The sequence below is a fragment of the Hyperoodon ampullatus genome (genome assembly GCF_949752795.1).
Source record: "Hyperoodon ampullatus genome assembly, chromosome: 8".
Classification (NCBI taxonomy): Eukaryota; Metazoa; Chordata; class Mammalia; order Artiodactyla; family Ziphiidae; genus Hyperoodon; species Hyperoodon ampullatus.
In genome coordinates, this window is record NC_136921.1 from 75,970,747 (window position 1) to 75,990,912 (window position 20,166).

General features: G+C 37.4%; 1 protein-coding gene across 1 annotated transcript in view; it reads right to left on the reverse strand.

Annotated features, from left to right (window-relative positions):
* Window positions 1-20,166, reverse strand: part of PLA2R1 (phospholipase A2 receptor 1) — a 117,303-nt gene that overhangs the window by 22,182 nt on the left and 74,955 nt on the right. The window contains exons 15-20 of the mRNA XM_079710312.1: window positions 17,946-18,078; window positions 17,334-17,369; window positions 16,707-16,864; window positions 11,140-11,204; window positions 3,176-3,279; window positions 1,264-1,403 (exon numbers count right to left, since the gene is read on the reverse strand). Coding sequence (XP_079566438.1) covers window positions 1,264-1,403; window positions 3,176-3,279; window positions 11,140-11,204; window positions 16,707-16,864; window positions 17,334-17,369; window positions 17,946-18,078 — 636 coding nt within the window. The remainder of the gene's footprint in view (window positions 1-1,263; window positions 1,404-3,175; window positions 3,280-11,139; window positions 11,205-16,706; window positions 16,865-17,333; window positions 17,370-17,945; window positions 18,079-20,166) is intronic.

Genomic DNA, 20,166 nt, shown 5'->3' on the forward strand with positions numbered 1-20,166 from the left:
GCTACAACATGGGTGAGCCTGGAGGACACTGTGCTAAGTGAAATAAGCCAGTTACAAAAGGACAAGTACTGCATGATTCCACTTACATGCGGTGTCTGAAATAGTCAAATTAATAGAGACAAAGTAGAATGGTGGTTGCCAGGGGCTGTGGGGAGGGAGAATGAGGGGTTGTTGTTTAATGGGTTTAGAGTTTCAGTTTTACAAGATGAAAAATGTTTGCAGAGTCATTGCACAGTAGTGTGACTATACTTAACACTACTGCACTATACATTTAAAAATGGTCAAGATGGTAAATTCTATATTATGTGAATATTACCACAATTAAAAATATCAGTGCCAAATATGTAGTGGGTGCTCAATAAATGTGTATTAAGTCCAAAGCCCCATTTCACAAATTAACAGTGAGAGGAAGATCACAAGGGAGGCAATGCCCTACCAATGTAACTAAACACATAGACTGAAAATTGTCCATGATGGAGGAGCAATTTCATGCTAGCATATGAAATTATGACACAGTTTGAGTTTTTAATTATCAAAGAGTTAAACATTTATAATTTGAGATACATTTTAATTACTTCCACCTAAGGCTTATAAAGTTATTATATTTTAAAACATAAGGAGTGGATGGGAAGTCTCAGCCGTAATTGGAGACAGTATCAGAAATAATAAATCTAGTTTACATTATCCCCACTGACCATTTAGAAAAAAATCCAATTCTGCATGGAAGTGCCGGCTATATGAGGCTCAAGACAAAGCTGACGGAGCTACGTTATTAGTCAGGCAATTGACAAGGCGGATAGAGCTCTCTGAGGGCTCCAGGCAGGAAAGACACAAAAGAAGAAGACACAGTCTGGGCCCTCTGGAGCTGACAGCTCATTTGGGAACAGGGCCTAGATACACATGCCCCCCCCACATGCCCACACGCACACACATGCCCACACACACGCCCACACACATGTGCACGCTCCCACATCCCACCTAATGAAACAGTCATACAGCGCAATGAATGACAATGTCAGTAGCAAAAACTGAGTACACAATATAAAGGGTGGTGTCAAGGCTGTTTTTGACAAAACCTTTTAATTTCAAGAGATCTGTCCCTAAATAGAAAACTTCTCAAATCTCTTGAAAATTGTGACCAAAAAATTCCAGGTCCAATGGACAACTCATAGTTTTTCAAAGCCACACCTGCTTTTTGATTACTTTCTAAAATTAAAACCTACAAAAGAGAAAACAAAAGCAACTTTTTGAAAACAAGTTTACCTTATAGTCAAAATATAACCATCCTTTGGGACATGTTCCATGTTTTTTTGGTGTATCTTTCTCTTTCTCTATGATCCAAAACTTTTTTCGCTTACAAATGCTAGGCATAGAAACTGAACACTCTTCACTAGCCCAGAGTCCTGGAAGAGAAAATGGTTAGAAATGACCAGAAACAATGGTGACTCTGTAGGCATTCTCTATTGGTCACTGTTTTTTTTATGACTGCTGTGGTTTACCAGACTTTGTTAAATCTAGAAATTGAACTAAATTTAACTACTAATCATAGAGTTCTCTAGTGACAAGAGCTAACTGGGCAAGGTGCCAAATCAGTAATTCTTTTTTTTTTTTTTTTTTTTGTGGTATGTGGGCCTCTCACTGTTGTGGCCTCTCCCGTTGCGGAGCACAGGCTCCGGACGCGCAGGCTCAGCGGCCATAGCTCACGGGCCCAGCCGCTCCGCGGCACGTGGGATCCTCCCAGACCGGGGCACGAACCCGCGTCCCCTGCATCGGCAGGCGGACTCTCAACCTCTGCGCCACCAGGGAAGCCCCAAATCAGTAATTCTAATTTAAGAATGTAGAAAGTTTGCAAATGCAAAAGAAAAAAAAAATCTAAACAAATACTGCGATTGCAATCACAAAACTGATGAAAGTTTTAAGAATATTTGACTTGGTTAGCCAAAGAATACTTTGTAGAGTAATATTTTTGACTTAAAGTGTTCAACCTCAAGATAAAAAAATTCTAAAACAATAGATGATCATTTCTACTTTATAATTATTAAAAATATAATAATTAAAAAAAATAACTCAGGAACTTCTAAGGAAGAAGCACTTCTGAACCCTGACCCTTAAACAAAACACACACACTTAGAGACATGCCCTCAGGAATATATCCCAAAGTCCTCAGTCTCTTGGAAAATGTTCTTTTAGTTAGAAGAGCTATATTTTCAGAGTAAAGGTTATAGAATGCATTTCATTAGCATTCAAGTTACAAATTCCAGAATAGGGCAAGGATGCATGTAAATTGCAAAGGCAGATTCAGTTTTCTAGTGTGAGGGGTATAAGCCAAAAAGATATTGGCATTCTGAAGGAGGGGCCGGAATGCTATTTTCAATGCCGATTAGCTGCTATTCTTCCAGAATCACAAATAGCCTTTCTGTAGGCTGTTGTGACACCTGCTGGCAAAAGCGAGCTGATTAACAACATGGTTTTTCCTCTGTTAACTTTCTCTGCAGCTGCCCTTACATCAGAGATTGCTTTCCATGTTTATCCCTCTCCTGACTTGGGAGAATCTGTTAGAGTCAGGGACATCATTACCTTTTATTGGATAGAAACAGTGGGATGGATATGAGTGGACAATCAACCCCAATAACACTGTATTGATGAATAGAATTTAAAAACCCATCTGAAATGTGCATGTACTTCTAAATCCAACTGGCAAAGAGTTGGTGTTCTAAGGCAGGCAGCAATTAATGCCTGGTGTTAAAAAAAAGAACACTGAATTCAATGAAAATTTTTCTTAAATGGGAAAATGAAAGTAAATTTCAGAGGTTAAAGTTCTGACAAATTATAAACTGGATACTACAAAGAGATTTTTAAAAATGGGCCCATGTTGAAATTTCATAGTTTGTCAGGCAATTTTTAACCCATTTCAGTGGACCCATTTTTGGTAGTTTTGGTTCAAGAGGAAGGACTTATCTGGCTGTAAATTATTTTCAAGAACGTGAGTGCATGGAATAAACTGTAGGAATGGTCATCCTTAAAACTTAAGACTTACAAAATTAAACACACTCAGTTGAAAAGCAAAATAACCAAACAAAACCTTCTCACTGAACTAATGCAATGAAAAGGAGACTTCAAGTCTTCTGAAAATTATGTTTGTATTATAAACCCAAAAGTGGATGAACAAAATAACCTGTTATGGATGAAATGAAGCCACATCTCTGGCTCTGATTAATCATGTATTCTTCTTTTCCTTTGTCCCAGTTCTGGTATATTACTGGTGATCCATCTCTCCAGCTGCAGAAAAATTAAAAAATTAAAGGTCTTCTCTCATTCTGCAGGCTCAATCTCCAACACCATTTTTGGAGTTCTGGGATATGGACTGAAGGCATAATATTTTATTAAATTAAAAAAAATTCATGTCTGTGGTTAGGGAAATGAAAATTTATAAGTTAAAGATAATGTTTGAAGGCTATTCAACAATTTTTTAAAATTTTATTTTATTTTATTTTTATACAGCAGGTTCTTATTAGTCATCCATTTTATACACATCAGTGTATACATGTCAATCCCAATCTCCCAATTCATCACACCACCACCACCACCACCTCTGCCATTTCCCCCCCTTGGTGTCCATTTGTTTGTTTTCTACATCTGTGTCTTTATTTCTGCCCTGGAAACTGGTTCACCTGTACCATTTTTTAGGTTCCACATGTATGTGTTAATATACGATATTTGTTTTTCTCTTTCTGACTTTCGTCTCTCTGTATGACAGTCTCTAGATGCATCCACGTCTCTACAAATGACCCAATTTCATTCCTTTCTATGGCTGAGTAATATTCTATTGTATATATGTACCACATCTTTATCCATTTGTCTGTTGATGGCCATTTAGGTTGCTTCCATGACCTGGCTATTGTCAATAGTGCTGCAATGAACATTGGGGTGAATGTGTCTTTTTGAATTATGGCTTTCTCAGGGTATATGCCCAGTAGTGGGATTGCTGGGTCATATGGTAATTCTATTTTTAGTTTTTTAAGGAACCTCCATACTGTTCTCCATAGTGGCTATATCAATTTACATTCCCACCAACAGTGCAAGAGGGTTCTCTTTTCTCCACACCCTCTCCAGAACTTGTTGGTTGTAGATTTTCTGATGATGCCCATTCTAATTGGTGTGAGGTGATACCTCATTGTAGTTTTGATTTGCATTTCTCTAATAATTAGTGACGTTGAGCAGATTTTCATGTGCTTCTTGGCCACCTGTATGTCTTCTTTGGAGAAATGTCTATTTAGGTCTTCTGCCCATTTTTGGATTGGGTTATTTGTTTTTTTAATATTGAGCTGCATGAGCTGTTTATATATTTTGGAGAGTAATCCTTTTTCCATTGATTTGTTAGCAAATATTTTTGCCCATTCTGAGGATTGTCTTTTCGTCTTGTTTATGGTTTCCTTTGCTGTGCAAAAGCTTTCAAGTTTCATTAGGTCCCATTTGTTTATTTATTTTTTTATTTCCACTACTCTAGGAGGTGGATCAAAAAAGATCTTGCTGTGATTTATGTCAAAAAGTGTTCTTCCTATGTTTCCTTCTAAGAGTTTTATAGTGTCCGGTCTTACATTTAGGTCTCGAATCCATTCTGAGTTTATTTTTGTGTATGGTGTTAAGGAGTGTTCTAATTTCATTCTTTTACATGTAGCTGTCCAGTTTTCCCAGCACCACTTATTGAAGAGACTGCCTTTTCTCCATTGTATATCCTTGCCTCCTTTGTCATAGATTAGTTGACCATAGGTGCGTGGGTTTATCTCTGGGCTTTCTATCCTGTTCCATTGATCTATATTTCTGTTTTTGTGCCAGTACCATATTGTCTTTTTTTAAATTAGTTTCTGCTTTATAACAAAGTGAATCAGTCATACATACACATCTGTTCCCATATCCCTTCCCTCTTGCGTCTCCCTCCTTCCCACCCTCCCTATCCCACCCCTCCAGGCGGTCACAAAGCACCGAGCTGATCTCCCTGTGCTATGCGGCTGCTTCCCACTAGCTATCTACCTTACCTTTGGTAGTGTATATATGTCCATGCCTCTCTTTTGCTTTGTCACAGCTTACCCTCCCCCCTCCCCATATCCTCAAGTCCATTCTCAAGTAGGTCTGTGTCTTTATTCCTGTTTTACCCCTAGGTTCTTCATGACATTTTTTTTTCTTAAATTCCATATATATGTGTCAGCATACGGTATTTGTCTTTCTCTTTCTGACTTACTTCACTCTGTATGACAGACTCTAGGTCTATCCACCTCATTACAAATAGCTCAATTTCATTTCTTTTTATGGCTGAGTAATATTCCATTGTATATATGTGCCACATCTTCTTTATCCATTCATCCGATGATGGACACTTAGGTTGTTTCCATGTCCGGGCTATTGTGAATAGAGCTGCAATGAACATTTTGGTACATGTCTCTTTTTGAATTATGGTTTTCTCAGGGTATATGCCTAGTAGTAGGATTGCTGGGTCATATGGTAGTTCTACTTGTAGTTTTTAAAGGAATCTCCTTACTGTTCTCCATAGAGGCTGTACCAATTCACATTCCCACCAGCAGTGCAAGAGTGTTCCCTTTTCTCCACACCCTCTCCAGCATTTATTGTTTCTAGATTTTTTGATGATGGCCATTCTGACTGGTGTGAGATGATATCTCATTGTAGTTTTGATTTGCATTTCTCTAATGATTAATGATGTTGAGCATTCTTTCATGTGTTTGTTGGCAGTCTGTATGTCTTCTTTGGAGAAATGTTTATTTAGGTCTTCTACCCATTTTTGGATTGGGTTTTTTGTTTTTTTGCTATTGAGCTGCATGAGCTGCTTATAAATTTTGGAGATTAATCCTTTGTCAGTTGCTTCATTTGCAAATGTTTTCTCCCATTCTGAGGGTTGTCGTTTGGTCTTGTTTATGGTTTCCTTTGCTGTGCAAAAGCTTTGAAGTTTCATTAGGTCCCATTTGTTTATTTTTGTTTTTATTTCCATTTCTCTAGGAGGTGGGTCCAAAAGGATCTTGCTGTGATTTATTTTCTGGCCTTACATTTAGGTCTTTAATCCATTTTGAGCTTATTTTTGTGTATGGTGTTAGGGAGTGATCTAATCTCATACTTTTGCATATACCTGTCCAGTTTTCCCAGCACCACTTATTGAAGAGACTGTCCTTTCTCCACTGTACATTCCTGCCTCCTTTATCAAAGATAAGGTGACCATATGTGCATGGGTTTATCTCTGGGCTTTCTATCCTGTTCCATTGATCTATCTTTCTGTTGTTGTGCCAGTACCATACTGTCTTGATTACTGTAGCTTTGTAGTATAGTCTGAAGTCAGGGAGTCTGATTCCTCCAGCTCCGTTTTTTTCCCTCAAGACTGCTTTGGCTATTCGGGGTCCTTTGTGTCTCCATACAAATTTTAAGATTTTTTGTTCTAGTTCTGTAAAAAATGCCATTGGTAATTTGATAGGGATTGCATTGAATCTGTAGATTGCTTTGGGTAGTAGAGTCATTTTCACAATATTGGTTCTTCCAATCCAAGAACATGGTATATCTCTCCATCTGTTGGTTTCATCTTTAATTTCTTTCATCAGTTTCATCAGTGTCTTATAGTTTTCTGCATAAAGGTCTTTTGTCTCCCTATGTAGGTTTATTCCTAGGTATTTCATTCTTTTTGTTGCAAGAGTAAATGGGAGTGTTTCCTTAATTTCTCTTTCAGATTTTTCATCATTAGTGTATAGGAATGCAAGAGACTTCTGTGCATTAATTTTGTATCCTGCTACTGTACCAAATTCATTAATTAGCTCTAGTAGTTTTCTGGTGGCATCTTTAGGATTCTCTATGTATAGTATCATGTCATCTGCAAACAGTGACAGTTTTACTTCTCTTTTCCCATTTGTATTCCTTTTATTTCTTTTTCTTCTCTGAGTGCTGTGGCTAGGACTTCCAAAACTGTGTTGAATAATAGTGGTGAGAGTGGACATCCTTGTCTCATTCCTGATCTTAGAGGAAATGCTTTGAGTTTTTCACCATTGAGAATGATGTTTGCTGTGGGTTTGTCGTATATGGCCTTTATTATGTTGAAGTAGTTTCCCTCTATGCCCACTTCTTGGAGAGTTTTTATCATAAATTGGTGTTGAATTTTGCCAAAAGCTTTTTCTGCATCTATTGAGATGATCACATGGTTTTTATTCTTCAGTTTGTTAATATGGTGTATCACATTGATTGATTTGCATATATTGAGGAACTCTTGCATCTCTGGGATAAATCCCACTTGATCATAGTGTATGATCCTTTTCATGTGTTGTGGGATTCTGTTTGCTAGTATTTTATTGAGGATTTTTGCATCTATATTCATTAGTGATATTGGTCTGTAATTTTCTTTTATTATAGTATCTTTGTCTGGTTTTGGTAGCAGGGTGATGGTGGCCTCATAGAATGAGTTTGGGAGTTTTCCTTCCTGTGCCATTTTTTGGAAGAGTTTGAGAAGCATGGGTGTTAGCTCTTCTCTAAATGTTTGATAGAATTCACCTGTGAAGCCATCTGGTCCTGGACTTTTGTTTGTTGGAAGATTTTTAATCACAGTTTCAATTTCAGTGCTTGTGATTGGTCTGTTCATATTTTCTATTTCTTCCTGGTTCAGTCTTGGAAGGTTATACCTTTCTAAGAATTTGTCCATTTCTTCCAGGTTGTCCATTTTATTGGCATAGAGTTGCTTGTAATAGTCTCTTAGGATGTTTTGTATTTCTGCGGTGTCTGTTCTAACTTCTTTTTCATTTCTAATTTTATTGATTTGAGTCCTCTCACTCTTTCTTGATGAGTCTGGCTAATGGTTTATCAATTTTGTTTATCTTCTCAAAGAACCAGCTTTTAGTTTTATTGATCTTTGCTATTGTTTTCTTTGTTTCTATTTCATTTATTTCCTCTCTGATGTTTATGATTTCTTTCCTTCTACCAACTTTCGGGTTTTTTTGTTCTTCTTTCTCTAGTTCCTTAGGTGTAAAGTTAGATAGTTTATTTGAGATTTTTCTTGTTTCTTGAGGTAGGCTTGTATAGCTATATACTTCCCTCTTCGAGCTGCTTTTGCTGCATCCCATAGGTTTTGGATCATCGTGTTTTCATTGTCATTTGTCTCTAGGTGTTTTTTGATTTCCTGTTTGATTTCTTCAGTGATCTCTTGGTTATTTAGTAACATATTGTTTAGCTGCCACGTGTTTGTGTTTTTCCCTGTAATTGATTTCTAATCTCATAACATTGTGGTCAGAAAAGATGCTTGATATGATTTCAATTTTCTTAAATTTATTGAGGCTTGATTTGTGACCCAAGATGTGATCTATCCTGGAGAATGTTCTGTATGCACTTGAGAAGAAAGTGTAATCTGCTGGTTTTGGATGGAATGTGCTATAAATATCAATTAAATCTATCTGGTCTATTGGGTCACTTAAAGCTTGTGTTTCCTTATTAATTTTCTGTTTGGATGATCTGTCCATTGGTGTAAGTGAGATGTTAAGGTCCCCCACTATTATTGTGTTACTTTCAATTTCCTCTTTTATTGCTGTTAGCATTTGCCTTATGTATTGAGGTGCTCCTATGTTGGGTGCATATATATTTATAATTGTTATATCTTCTTCCTGGATTGATCCCTTGATCATTATGTAGTGTCCCCCCTTGTCTCTTGTAACATTCTTTATTTTAAAGTCTATTTTATCTGATACGAGTATTGCTATTCCAGTTTTCTTTTGATTTCCATTTGCATGGAATATCTTTTTCCATCCCCTCTCTTTCAGTCTGTATGTGTCCCTAGGTCTGAAGTGGGTCTCTTGTAGACAGCATATATATGGGTCTTGTTTTTGTATCCATTCAGCGAGCCTGTGTCTTTTGGTTGGAGCATTTAATCCATTTTTGTTTAAGGTAATTACTGATATGTATGTTCCTATGACCATTTTCTTAATTGTTTTCGGTTTGTTTTGTAGGTCCTTTTCTTCTCTTGTGTTTCCCACTTAGAGAAGTTCCTTTAGCATTTGTTGTAGGGCTGGTTTGGTGGTGCTGAATTCTCTTAGCTTTGGCTTGTCTGTAAAGCTTTTGATTTCTCCATCAAATCTGAATGAGATCCTTGCTGGGTAGAGTAATCTTGGTTGTAGGTTCTTCCCTTTCATCACTTTAAGTATATCATGCCATTCCCTTCTGGCCTGTAGAGTTTCTGCTGAGAAATCAGCTGTTAACCTTACGGGAGTTCCCTTGTATGTTGTTATTTTTCCCTTGCTGCTTTCAATAATTTTTCTTTGTCTTTAATTTTTGCCAATTTGATTACTATGTGTCTCTCATGTTTCTCCTTGGGTTTTTCCTGTATGGGACTCTCTGCGCTTCCTGGACTTGGGTGGCTATTTCCTTTCCCATGTTAGGGACGTTTTCAACTATAATCTTTTCAAATATTTTCTCGGGTCCTTTCTCTCTCTCTTCTCCTTCTGGGACCCCTAGAATGTGAATGTTGTTGCATTTAATATTGTCCCAGAGGTCTCTTAGGCTGTCTTCATTTCTTTTTTTGTTTCTTCTTTTTTTTTTTTTTTTTTTTTTTGCACAGGTCTCTCACCTTTGCGGCCTCTCTTGCTGCAGAGCACATGCTCCAGACGCGCAGGCTCAGCAGCCGTGGCCCACAGGCCCAGCCGCTCCGCGGCATGTGGGATCTTCCCAGACTGGGGCACGAACTCACACGTCCCCTGCATTGGCAGGCAGATTCCCAACCACTGTGCCACCAGGGAAGCTGTGTCTTCATTTCTTTTCATTCTTTATTCTTTTCCGCGGCAGTGAATTCCACCATTCTGTCTTCCAGGTCACTTATCCATTCTTCTGCCTCAGTTATTCTGCTATTGATTCCTTCTAGTGTAGTTTTCATTTCATTTATTGTATTGTTCATCTCTGTTTGTTTGTTCTTTAATTCTTCTAAATCTTTGTTAAACATTTTTTGCATTTTCTCAATCTTTGCCTCCATTCTTTTTCCGAGGTCCTGGATCATCTTCACTATTATTATTCTGAATTCTTTTTCTGGGAGGTTGCCTATCTCCACTTCATTTAGTTGTTTTTCTGGGGTTTTATCTTGTTCCTTCATCTGGTACATAGCCCTCTGCCTTTTCATCTTGTGTATCTTTCTGTGAATGTGGTTTTTGTTCCACAGGCTGCAGGATTGTAGTTCTTCTTGCTTCTGCTGTCTTCCCTCTGGTGGATGAGGCTATCTAAGAGGCTTGTGCAAGTTTCCTGTTGGGAGGGACTGGTGGTGGGTAGAGCTGGCTGTTGCTCTGGTGGGCAGAGCTCAGTAAAACTTTAATCTGCTTGTCTGCTGATGAGTGGGGCTCGGTTCCCTCCCTGTTGGTTGTTTGGCCTGAGGTGACCCAACACTGTAGCCTATGTGGCTCTTTGGTGGGGCTAATTGTGGACTCTGGGAGGGCTGATGCCAAGGAGTACTTCCCAGAACTTCTGCTGCCAGTATCCTTGTCCTCACAGTGAGGCACAGCCACCCCCTACCTCTGCAGGAGACCCTCCAACACTAGCAGGTAGGTCTGGTTCAGTCTCCTATGGGGTCACTGCTCCTTCACCTGGGTCCCAGTGCACACACTACTTTGTGTGTGCCCTCCAAGAGTGGTCTCTGTTTCCCCCAGTCCTGTCGGTGTCCTGCAATCAAATCCCGCTAGCCTTCAAAGTCTGATTCTCTAAGAATTCCCCCCGCCCCGTTGCTGGACCCCCATGTTCGGAAGCCTGACCCTTCACTCAGAACCTTCACTGCAGTGGGTGGACTTCTGTAGTATAACTGTTCTCCAGATTGTGAGTCCCCCACCCAGCAGTTATGGGATTTGATTTTATTGTGATTGCGCCCCTCCTACAGTCTCATTGTGGCTTCTCCTTTGTCTTTGGATGTGAGGTTTCTTTTTTGGTGAGTTCCAGTGTTTTCCTGTTGATGATTGTTCAGCAATTTGTTGTGATTCTGGTGGTCTCGAAAGAGGGAGTGAGAGCATATCCTTCTACTGCACCATCTTAAACCAATCTCCTATTCAACAAGTTAATCACTAAGATCTAGTCCAATCATTCTGCAAATAAAAACCTGTTAAACAAAGTTAAATGCAAATTAATCTATGTCCATACCGAAATTCATCATTGGCTCTTTCTTCCCGAAGTCCAATCCACCAGTTTACACCATACTTTGATAGCTATTTAAAAAAGAGAGAGAGAATGTCAGCATTTATCCTACTTTTTTTCCCTTTTCACTATTAAGATTAATGGGGTCACTGTTAATAGCTTTCTATTCTTCAGTATTTTACCCAATTATCTAAAGAAGAGTACACTAAGGCCTAGCATCTTGAGAAGATCTGAAACTTCATTATTCTAAACCACTCCCTCCTCATTATGTAAGAAAATTGGAGTCAAATATTGAAAATTATTTTGGTTTCATACAACATGCCATAACTTTGTTACAATGTTTCCTATATATATTTAAAAGTAAATTCTCTAACTCTCATAATAGGAATTTAAAAAGTAATATTGTAATGTAAAATAGAATGTGGATTCCTTTTTTGACTAAAAATTTAGTGGTTTATGTGCTCAGTGATTTATAGAAGTTTACCATATATGCCACCTACTTGAAAAATAATTCGAGGCACAAAGACCTCAATAGTAAAAATAATTTGTATTTTAGGCATTAGCCTGATTGGTAAGTTTTTAAACTAAGTATTAGCACCCTCCCCATTCAAATGGAAACCGCGTTATAGGACAAAATAATACGACAGTATTTCCAATGTTTGACAACTAGAAAATTATCCTTTATATATTTTATGAATTTACACCATTATTTATTACATAGATCCCAGTACAATAAACAATAAACTTGAAACACCGTAGGCATGCACATGCATATGCACATTAGAGCAGATGTAATACTGGACTTATGACCCAGGAAATAGAAATTCCCTCTTTAACTATAAAAGAACAGGCATTAAGGATTTCTCTAAGGTCTTTAAATCAATATTCTTTATTGTGTGTGTGCTGTGTGTGAAATGTAACTTAATTTTTTATGCTAAAATCCTGTTAATTTGAAGGCCTTGTACATATAAATTTACACTTTCATTTCTTCTGTAAAGACTTGGGAATGCATTTTAAGATATATAAGTATTTTTTCCATGTGAATTTCAGGTCATCATACAACAGAACCTAATAGCTCTCTAACATTCTAATTTATACACAGGTATTTTTACTCCTTAATCAGTGTGGCTGTCTGCCATATCAGCAATTTGAGAATAATGCAAGATGGAGCAACTATAATTTTTGATCCCTGAGTTGTTGTTTCATGGATGTGTTCTTACATGCTGAATTTAGACTCCTATTGTTAGATTTTGGAATGGGTCCATGGAGACTGGCTTTGAAATCAGTGGAAGAACCACAACAATTTCATTCAATCTAAAGAGGTCTCATGTGCAACAAGAGTAGAAATCATGGCCTGATTGTTCACTGCCCCAATTAAGGACCTCTAAAGAGGAAGTATAACTACTGCATCTTAAGTGGCATATTTATTACTACCTCGATTATAGCACGGTAATCCTCCATAGGGCACATCACAACCTGTTGTGATATGGAACAGAAATTCATAGGACAAGATAGAAGACACCCAAAGTGAAAAATCCAATGTGAAAAATAGATGTTGTAAATTTCAGTTTAGGTATGAAACTGCAACAATAGAAGACATTAGTATTCTTTTGTATAAAAAATGTGATACAACCATGTACCTCATAGTATCAATTGTGTTTTGTTACAGAAAAGCAGTCATTCTAGATAGCATCATATGGAAGAACACACCAAAAAGAAATAACCCACAGCAATAGCCAATATATTAATCTACTAAACAGTATAAGGAAGAACAACCTGTCATCTCTTAAAATGTTTCCATAAAAATAGCAAAACCAAGTTATTTTAAGGATTTAAAACACCAGATTTTTGAGGATGACTAATAGATTTGATATATTTTTGTTAGAAATATTTTGAAATAAAATTTTAAAAGTAAGAGTAAATTGCAATTTTGAAATGCAAATATTGTACAACACAGCATAAAAATGTTAGTTCATGTCAAACAACGCCTAAAGTGCTCATTTTTTAAAACTTTTTTGGCATTAATCTGACCAACAAGATGGCTCAAAAAACTAGTACTCAAAAATTCCCTCTCATCATGCCTTGTGGTCTTCTGTTAGTCAAAGAGGAAATTCTGACTCATCACTTTTCCAAGATGGAAATATTCTGTTAAAAAAATTCTGCTTCAGATTTTAAAAAATGCATCCAGCTTTCTTTTTCAATAATTAGTTCTTCTACTCCCCAACTGAATGTTATGTTTGTCTTTCACTTTCTGAGTTACTACTCTTCTTAGAGGAGCTATACAATACATATGTAACTTTAAAAATATTTAATTATTTAATTCTTATTCTTCCTGCAATTATAGGATGGGCATGCCACAAGAATGAGTGGTATGACCTCTACATGTTTAGTTCCTCATCCAGAACTTCTGGACTGACTCATTCCAGCAAGATGTTCTTAGAGATGGGATTTCTTGGTTAAGAAATGTAAATGGTCACCGTAAATACCACCGCTACCACCAACAAAAATTGCCTAACTACTATAAACTAAGCAGGAGGAAGAACTGCTATAGAAATGTACAGCATTCTTTTTTCTAAATTGATACCCTTCCCATTTGGCTTTCTTGCTCCATTCTTGGTCTGCACATTCCCTATGATGATTTTCTTCTGTGGCACAGTGCAGTGTTAGATCAGTCAGCCACTCACCCATAATACTGACAGGGCATTCTTTATTAATATGGTCATAGGTTTGGTAATAATTTTGCCATATAAGACACTACATGGTTTGAGATCACTAGATCTAGTCCTCAACTAGATCATGGCACTGGCTATGCCTTTTCAAATGTCTAAGCCTGTGGGGTTTTACTATTCCCTTCAATGGGAGGTATTAACTCTGCCATTTCCACTGGCTTCCCAACAACCAAAGACTGGGGGAGTGAATTAAGGGAAAGGTTAAGAGAGAAGACCTGCAGAGGTTCCTAAAAGAGCTAAGCGCTGCTGGAACGCTCAAAGAAGCCCTCTACTGTGCATGTCTGAGACAGAGCTGACAGCCATCTTTTGGGGAGGGATTTTATTTTATTTTATTTATTAATTTTAAAAAGTTGAGGTATAGTTGTTTTACAATATTATATTAGTTTCAGCTATACAACATAGTGATTCAAAACTTTTATAGATTACACCCCATTTAGTTATTACAAAACAATGGCTATATTTCCCTATGCTATACAGTACATCCTTGTAGCTTATTTATTTTATACATAGTAGGTTATATCTCTTAATCCTTTCCCCCTATCTTGTCCTCCTTCTCTCTCCCCACTGATAACCACTAGTTTGTTTTCTGTATCAGTGAGTTTGTTTCTGTTCCGTTATATTAATCATTTGTTTTGTTTTTTAGCTTCCACATATAAGTGATAACGTACAGTATTTATCTTTCTCTGTCTGACATTTCACGAAGCATGATACCCTCTAGGTCCATATATGTGTTGCAAATGGCAAAATTTTATTCTTTTTTATGACTAATATTCCATTGTATATATGTGCCACATCTTCTTTATCCATTCCTCTGTTGATGGGCATTTAGGTTGCTTCCATGTCCTGGCTACTGTAAATAGTGCTGCTATGAACATTGGGGTGCATGTATCTTTTCGAATTAGTGTTTTCACTTTTTTTTCAGATATATACCCAGGAGTGGAATTGCTGGATTTAGTTCTTTGAGGAACATCCATACTATTTTCAATAGAGGTTGCACCAACTTACATTCCCACCAACAATGAACAAGGGTTTCCTTTTTTTGGATGGATTTTAGAACTAGCATTTTAATGTAATGAATATGCTGTTCTGCTGCCTGCAGCCATTTTTTAAAATGACCTTGTAAGTCAGATGACCTGGGATCACTTCCAAATTCCACTACTCAGCTGCTGTGTAACAAAGTTCCTTCACCTCTTTGGAGTCTTAGCTTCTTCATCTGTAAATTGTGCTGAACTTCCCACAGAGAGTTCTTAGAAAGATTAAATGCCATTAAATGTTAGTACTTAGCCATGCTTGACACCATTACAATAAGTATTGGCCAAATATCAGCTTCTTTTGGGACGTGCACTTTGCATGTCCATGGATTAGTTTTTAGCCATTCACCTGATCTATTGTTATTGCCGCCAGGAGTGAGGAGTCTGCTGTCTAGCTAAAGAAACAAATGTATTTTCTGAGGTCATGATATGTAATTTGTTGATACTTAATATTACAGTTTTGGCTTGAGTGTTCCATTTGTAGGAGATGAAGAGTAGTAAAACAATGCATGAACCAATACTGGGGAACATCCAGTTCTCATGGTTGGTCTACCACTGAGTCTCTGTGAAGCAGTGCAGTTGTCACCTAACTCCTCTGGTTCTTGACTTTTCCATCAAAATGCAGTAGTAGTTCCAACCTGCATGCACTTCACAGGCTGTATGTGTATCAAACAGAATTATAGAAACAGGAAAGCCCAATGAGGTGTGAGGGGAGACATTTCTCTTACAAGTCAAGGATGCTTTAATCCAGAGCTTCATTTTAACAGTCAACTTACAAACATAGGAAAAGATGATAGAGCAACCAAAGATTCCTGCAGAGCATGAACTAATGTTAAATTATGGGAAAAGAAAAAAGGCTCTTTCTTATCTTCAACAATTTCCTAGGGAAAATTGGGAATGAGGTTTTTCCTCCCAGGTGCCCCCTTGGTAATTTGTACAAACTGCTCCCTTTTCCCTTATTACATCATGTTATTTCCAGCTTTTTAAAGACACTGACTGTATTTCATTTTTGTGTCCTTGATATTTTTGTGTCCTTGACATTTTTGTGTCCTTGACAAATACTACAATGTCTGAGATATACCTAATGCTCAATAAATGCTTGCTGAAGAAATACACTGAAAATCAACACTATTCCTTGGCAGTCTATTCATTGTTTAATGGATTTTGCAGGCTGCTTTCTAACAAGCCTAGCTTCTCAAAGGATTTCTCTATCTGAAGTTGAAATGGAGAACCACTCCTTACCATTTTCTGCATAGAGTCTAAAAAAATACTGTACTCTTATAAGTCAAATTTGAAACATTAAAACTGCCATGCACCTCCCAGTACTCTTTGTTCCTCATTTGTGCTTTATTTTCCTCCATGGCATTTATCCATTTATCTTTTTCTAAAATATTATGTAATTCTATTTATTTATATTGATTACAGTCTTCCTTCCCAGACTAGACTAAAAACTCCAGGTGGGCAGGAATTTTGGTCTATTTTAACCACTGATAGAGCCTCAGCCCCTAGAAGAGTAGACTCAATAAATATGCATTGAATGATGGAATGAACCTCATAAAAACAATAAAATGCTATTTACTCATCCTTTGTTGCTAAAAAAGCACGAGGAGAAGTGAAATGACCGACCAGCATCGTAAACCTGTGTTTCCATTATTTGCTCTAAATCTCTATAACAGGAAGAAAAACAGTTCTTAAAAATCTAGGACTTTTAATGAAACAGATAAATGTCTGAAGTAATATAAAAACAAAATCCCTCAAGGACAGAAGAAGGAGTTAAGCTCTGAGTTTCTCATAGTTAATCATATTTAAGTACCGCTCTTATTTTGCCGTGGATGAATTCTTGTTCATGAGCAGAATGAATAGTGAGAATATCACTGCGCAGCCAGCCACAGACAAACTCAAACGAGGACCATTCCGAGGCAGAGGTATGAAAAAGATACTCTGCATCCTGATAAAAGAGCCAGGGTGCATCTGAAAGAAAAATAAGCAACACAGGTGAGGCAACAATTATTGAGCAATGTAATACACACTTAAACAGGGTATACTATGATTGACCCCAAATGTGTAATTTGGTCACTCAGCATTAAGAAAATGTGTGTGTATACACCCACTCCCACATATAAATAAGTATACAATTTACTTATTTTCCTTGGTCTGTTTCATATAAGAAACATTCACGTATATTAAAAAGTCTGGGATAGATACATATTTTAAAATCATGTGTCATGAAAATGGAGTTAAGCTATGGTATTAATCTTCAGTAATATTTAGTGACATTTATTAGTTTGATTATTTATTAATGATGAATTTGTTAATTTGAAAAAATTAGTTCTCAATTGACACAAGAAAAGAGAAACTCGATTGGAGCTATGTAATAACACAGTAATGCTACAAAACAGCACATAATTAGAAATTCAAGAACTACCGGGATAGTCCTTACCATACTGGTACCAGGGTGGAATCTTGGGTCTCACATCTGCAGAGTGAAAGCAAACCAGTTTGAGTGAACTTTACTTACAGGTGTACTATCTCTGAATTACTTTAGGTCTAAACACAATATTTTGGACTTTGCTTTTTAAAAGATCATTTAAGAACCAAGTGTTGTTTGGAAAGTGGTAAGTTCTCATACTTGAAGAGGAAGCTCAAGAGAGACCTCTGGTTAAAGAGAAAAGGATGTGAATACTTGTTGAGAGCCTACTGTGTGTCACACACTGTGCCAGGTGCTTTCACTTACTCATTTGATAAGTAATTTTGTTTGCTTGTAATGTCACAGTGACATTTCTTCCAGGTTGTACTTGCAAAATACAGTATTCCACGACATAGGCAGTTATTTTTATTTCCTACTAAGTTAGCGTACTGCACTGGTGTCATCTTTTCTCATTCCCCCATGATACATTATTTGCTAAAAGAGTACAATTTGGTTCATCATGAAGGCTGTTGTTACTGTGCTCCAGGGTGCTTAAATTTTAGACCTCTGTAACTGTTCACTTGGGAAAATGCTATAGATTATTAGAAAGCAAATAAATAATAAAGATCTTATTAATACTTTTACCTCTTGGAATTTTGCATATCCATTCACGTTTCGAGCCACAGTATGAGGGTAGCAATGTTTTATTCGCCTTATAAACAGCACAGTTTCTTGCGTCTTCTCCAAAATAATTATTGTCTAAAAATGAAGAGACAACCTGCAGCAGATGAAGTTCATTATTCCTTAATAATGATACCCCGCAAAAAGTTTCAAAAGATCAAAAAGGCATCCCTGTAAATAAATCACAGTAGACTTCTGGAGGAAATATGGTTATGATGCCAGTTAAAGGTTGTTCCGCATTTGTGAAAAGCTAATCAAAGCTTTATCATTTTTTTCTTGAAGATGCCTTTTTTTTTTTTTTTCCTTTCTTTAAGAGGCATTCTACTCTTTTCTCCAGAAGGAACAAGTCAGATGAACTTGCACTGTTTTCTCACTGGCAAGATTAGGCTAGCCCTGGGATCCTGGGTAAACTGTTTAGAGGCTCAAGGATCTTTCAGAATCGAGTCTCACCTTTGATGTAGATTCTTTTGCATAAATACTAGGCTTTTAGTCTCTAATCACTAACTTCTAAGTCAACCCTAGCTTTAATCAGGAAACTATCTAATGTTTTCCAGGGATGATCACATAACGGGGTATTGACTAGAGATTCAACCTTCTCAATGATTTGATGACTACTCGACAGAAGAGTGGATGGACCATAAGTAAAACTGAGGTAAAAAATTTGAAAAAAAGAGGGTTTTGAAACCATTTATACTCCTCCTCAAACATCTGCACAGTCATGCAACAATTCATCTAACTTAAATATATATAAACCCAGATTCAGAGAATGGCATGAGTTTGATATTTATTTTGTCCAGAGGGAAGTGGCAAGGGACTCAGTCCACTGCTTCATCGCTTAATCTCATTGATTCTGAACCAAATTGTCTATTCCTCTCCTATTACTGATGAGTTTGTTTGTTTGTTTGTTTTACTAAAACGCATTCTCAACCTCTATGTACCACATTTTATTCTCCAAGTGCCGTGTTAATGTTACCACCCAACTGTGCCACGTGGTGGCTGCCATTTATGGGGTAGGTTGACCCTGCTATGCCCCTTCCACTCTCTGCGCCTTGGTTTCTTCATCAGCAAAACAGTTGGGTGGGGCTGGGTGATCTCTAAGATCTCTTCCTGTTCTCTGGTCCTGATGCCCTTTTCAAAGAAGCAGTACTGGGATAAAATCATTATTTTTTTAAACTAGCACACTCTTACTATTTTTGTTCCCACTATAAGCATGTAGCTTTTCTGCAAACCCCTTCCTTGCTACAGATTTGAACACCATCTATGTAGCAGGCCTAGAGATAGCTCCCTTTTCTCTATTGATCTTTACTATTTCAAAGTTTGGCTGCTGCTGTTTTGCCAGCAAGGAGACATTATGATATTGTGGCTTTGGAGGCAGACAACCTGTGTACAAATACTGTCTCATGTATTATTTTAGGCAAACTCTTTAATCATTTTAATACCCACTGTATTGAATCACTGTAAGGATGAAATGAGATCATGCAGGAGTGCACTCAGCTCAGTGCTCAGAACATGATTAGGGCTCAATGAACAGGAGCTGCATTAAATGCTCACTGCAGGCTGTTGCTAACCCCAGTTCACAGGTGAAACTGAATAACTTGATTTTCCATGTGCCTTCAGATGGATCTCTTTTTAATCTGGGATACTGCTACTGTTTTTTCCCTATTATGAGGAAAATCTGAGAATCCTCATTGCACCTGAAAAAAAAGAAACCCAAAACGTAATTGTGAGTTCCCTCTTTCCTTCATAGAGGTTTTTTTACATGTGAGGCTGAATGAAAAGCAAGTCTTTTTTTCCCTTCCATATAACTTGCTTTGTCTGAGAAGGAGGAGCTGTTTCTAAGGCTGGCATTTCTGTTCTTTTAGAGTGAGAGAAACTGAAAATCTTTCTTTTCACTGTGACACAGACAAGGGTCCCACACTCACACATTCAGGTGCTATGCAGCAGAGGCGGGGGGGGGGGGGGCAAAGGAAGCCTGGTATTATTTTAGAGAATAGTTGCTTCTCTGCTGGAGATTCTTCACATGGGAGATGGTTTTGGGGGCTTTTTCAGAGAATTTGATTCCTTTTTGGGATGAGATCTTATAGCTGGCTTTAGAACTATCTGACTAGCAAAGGTTTCTCAAGACCTTGCTGAAATAACTCTTTTGGTACCAAGGTCTGGTGCAGTTTTTGATTTAGATTTGGGT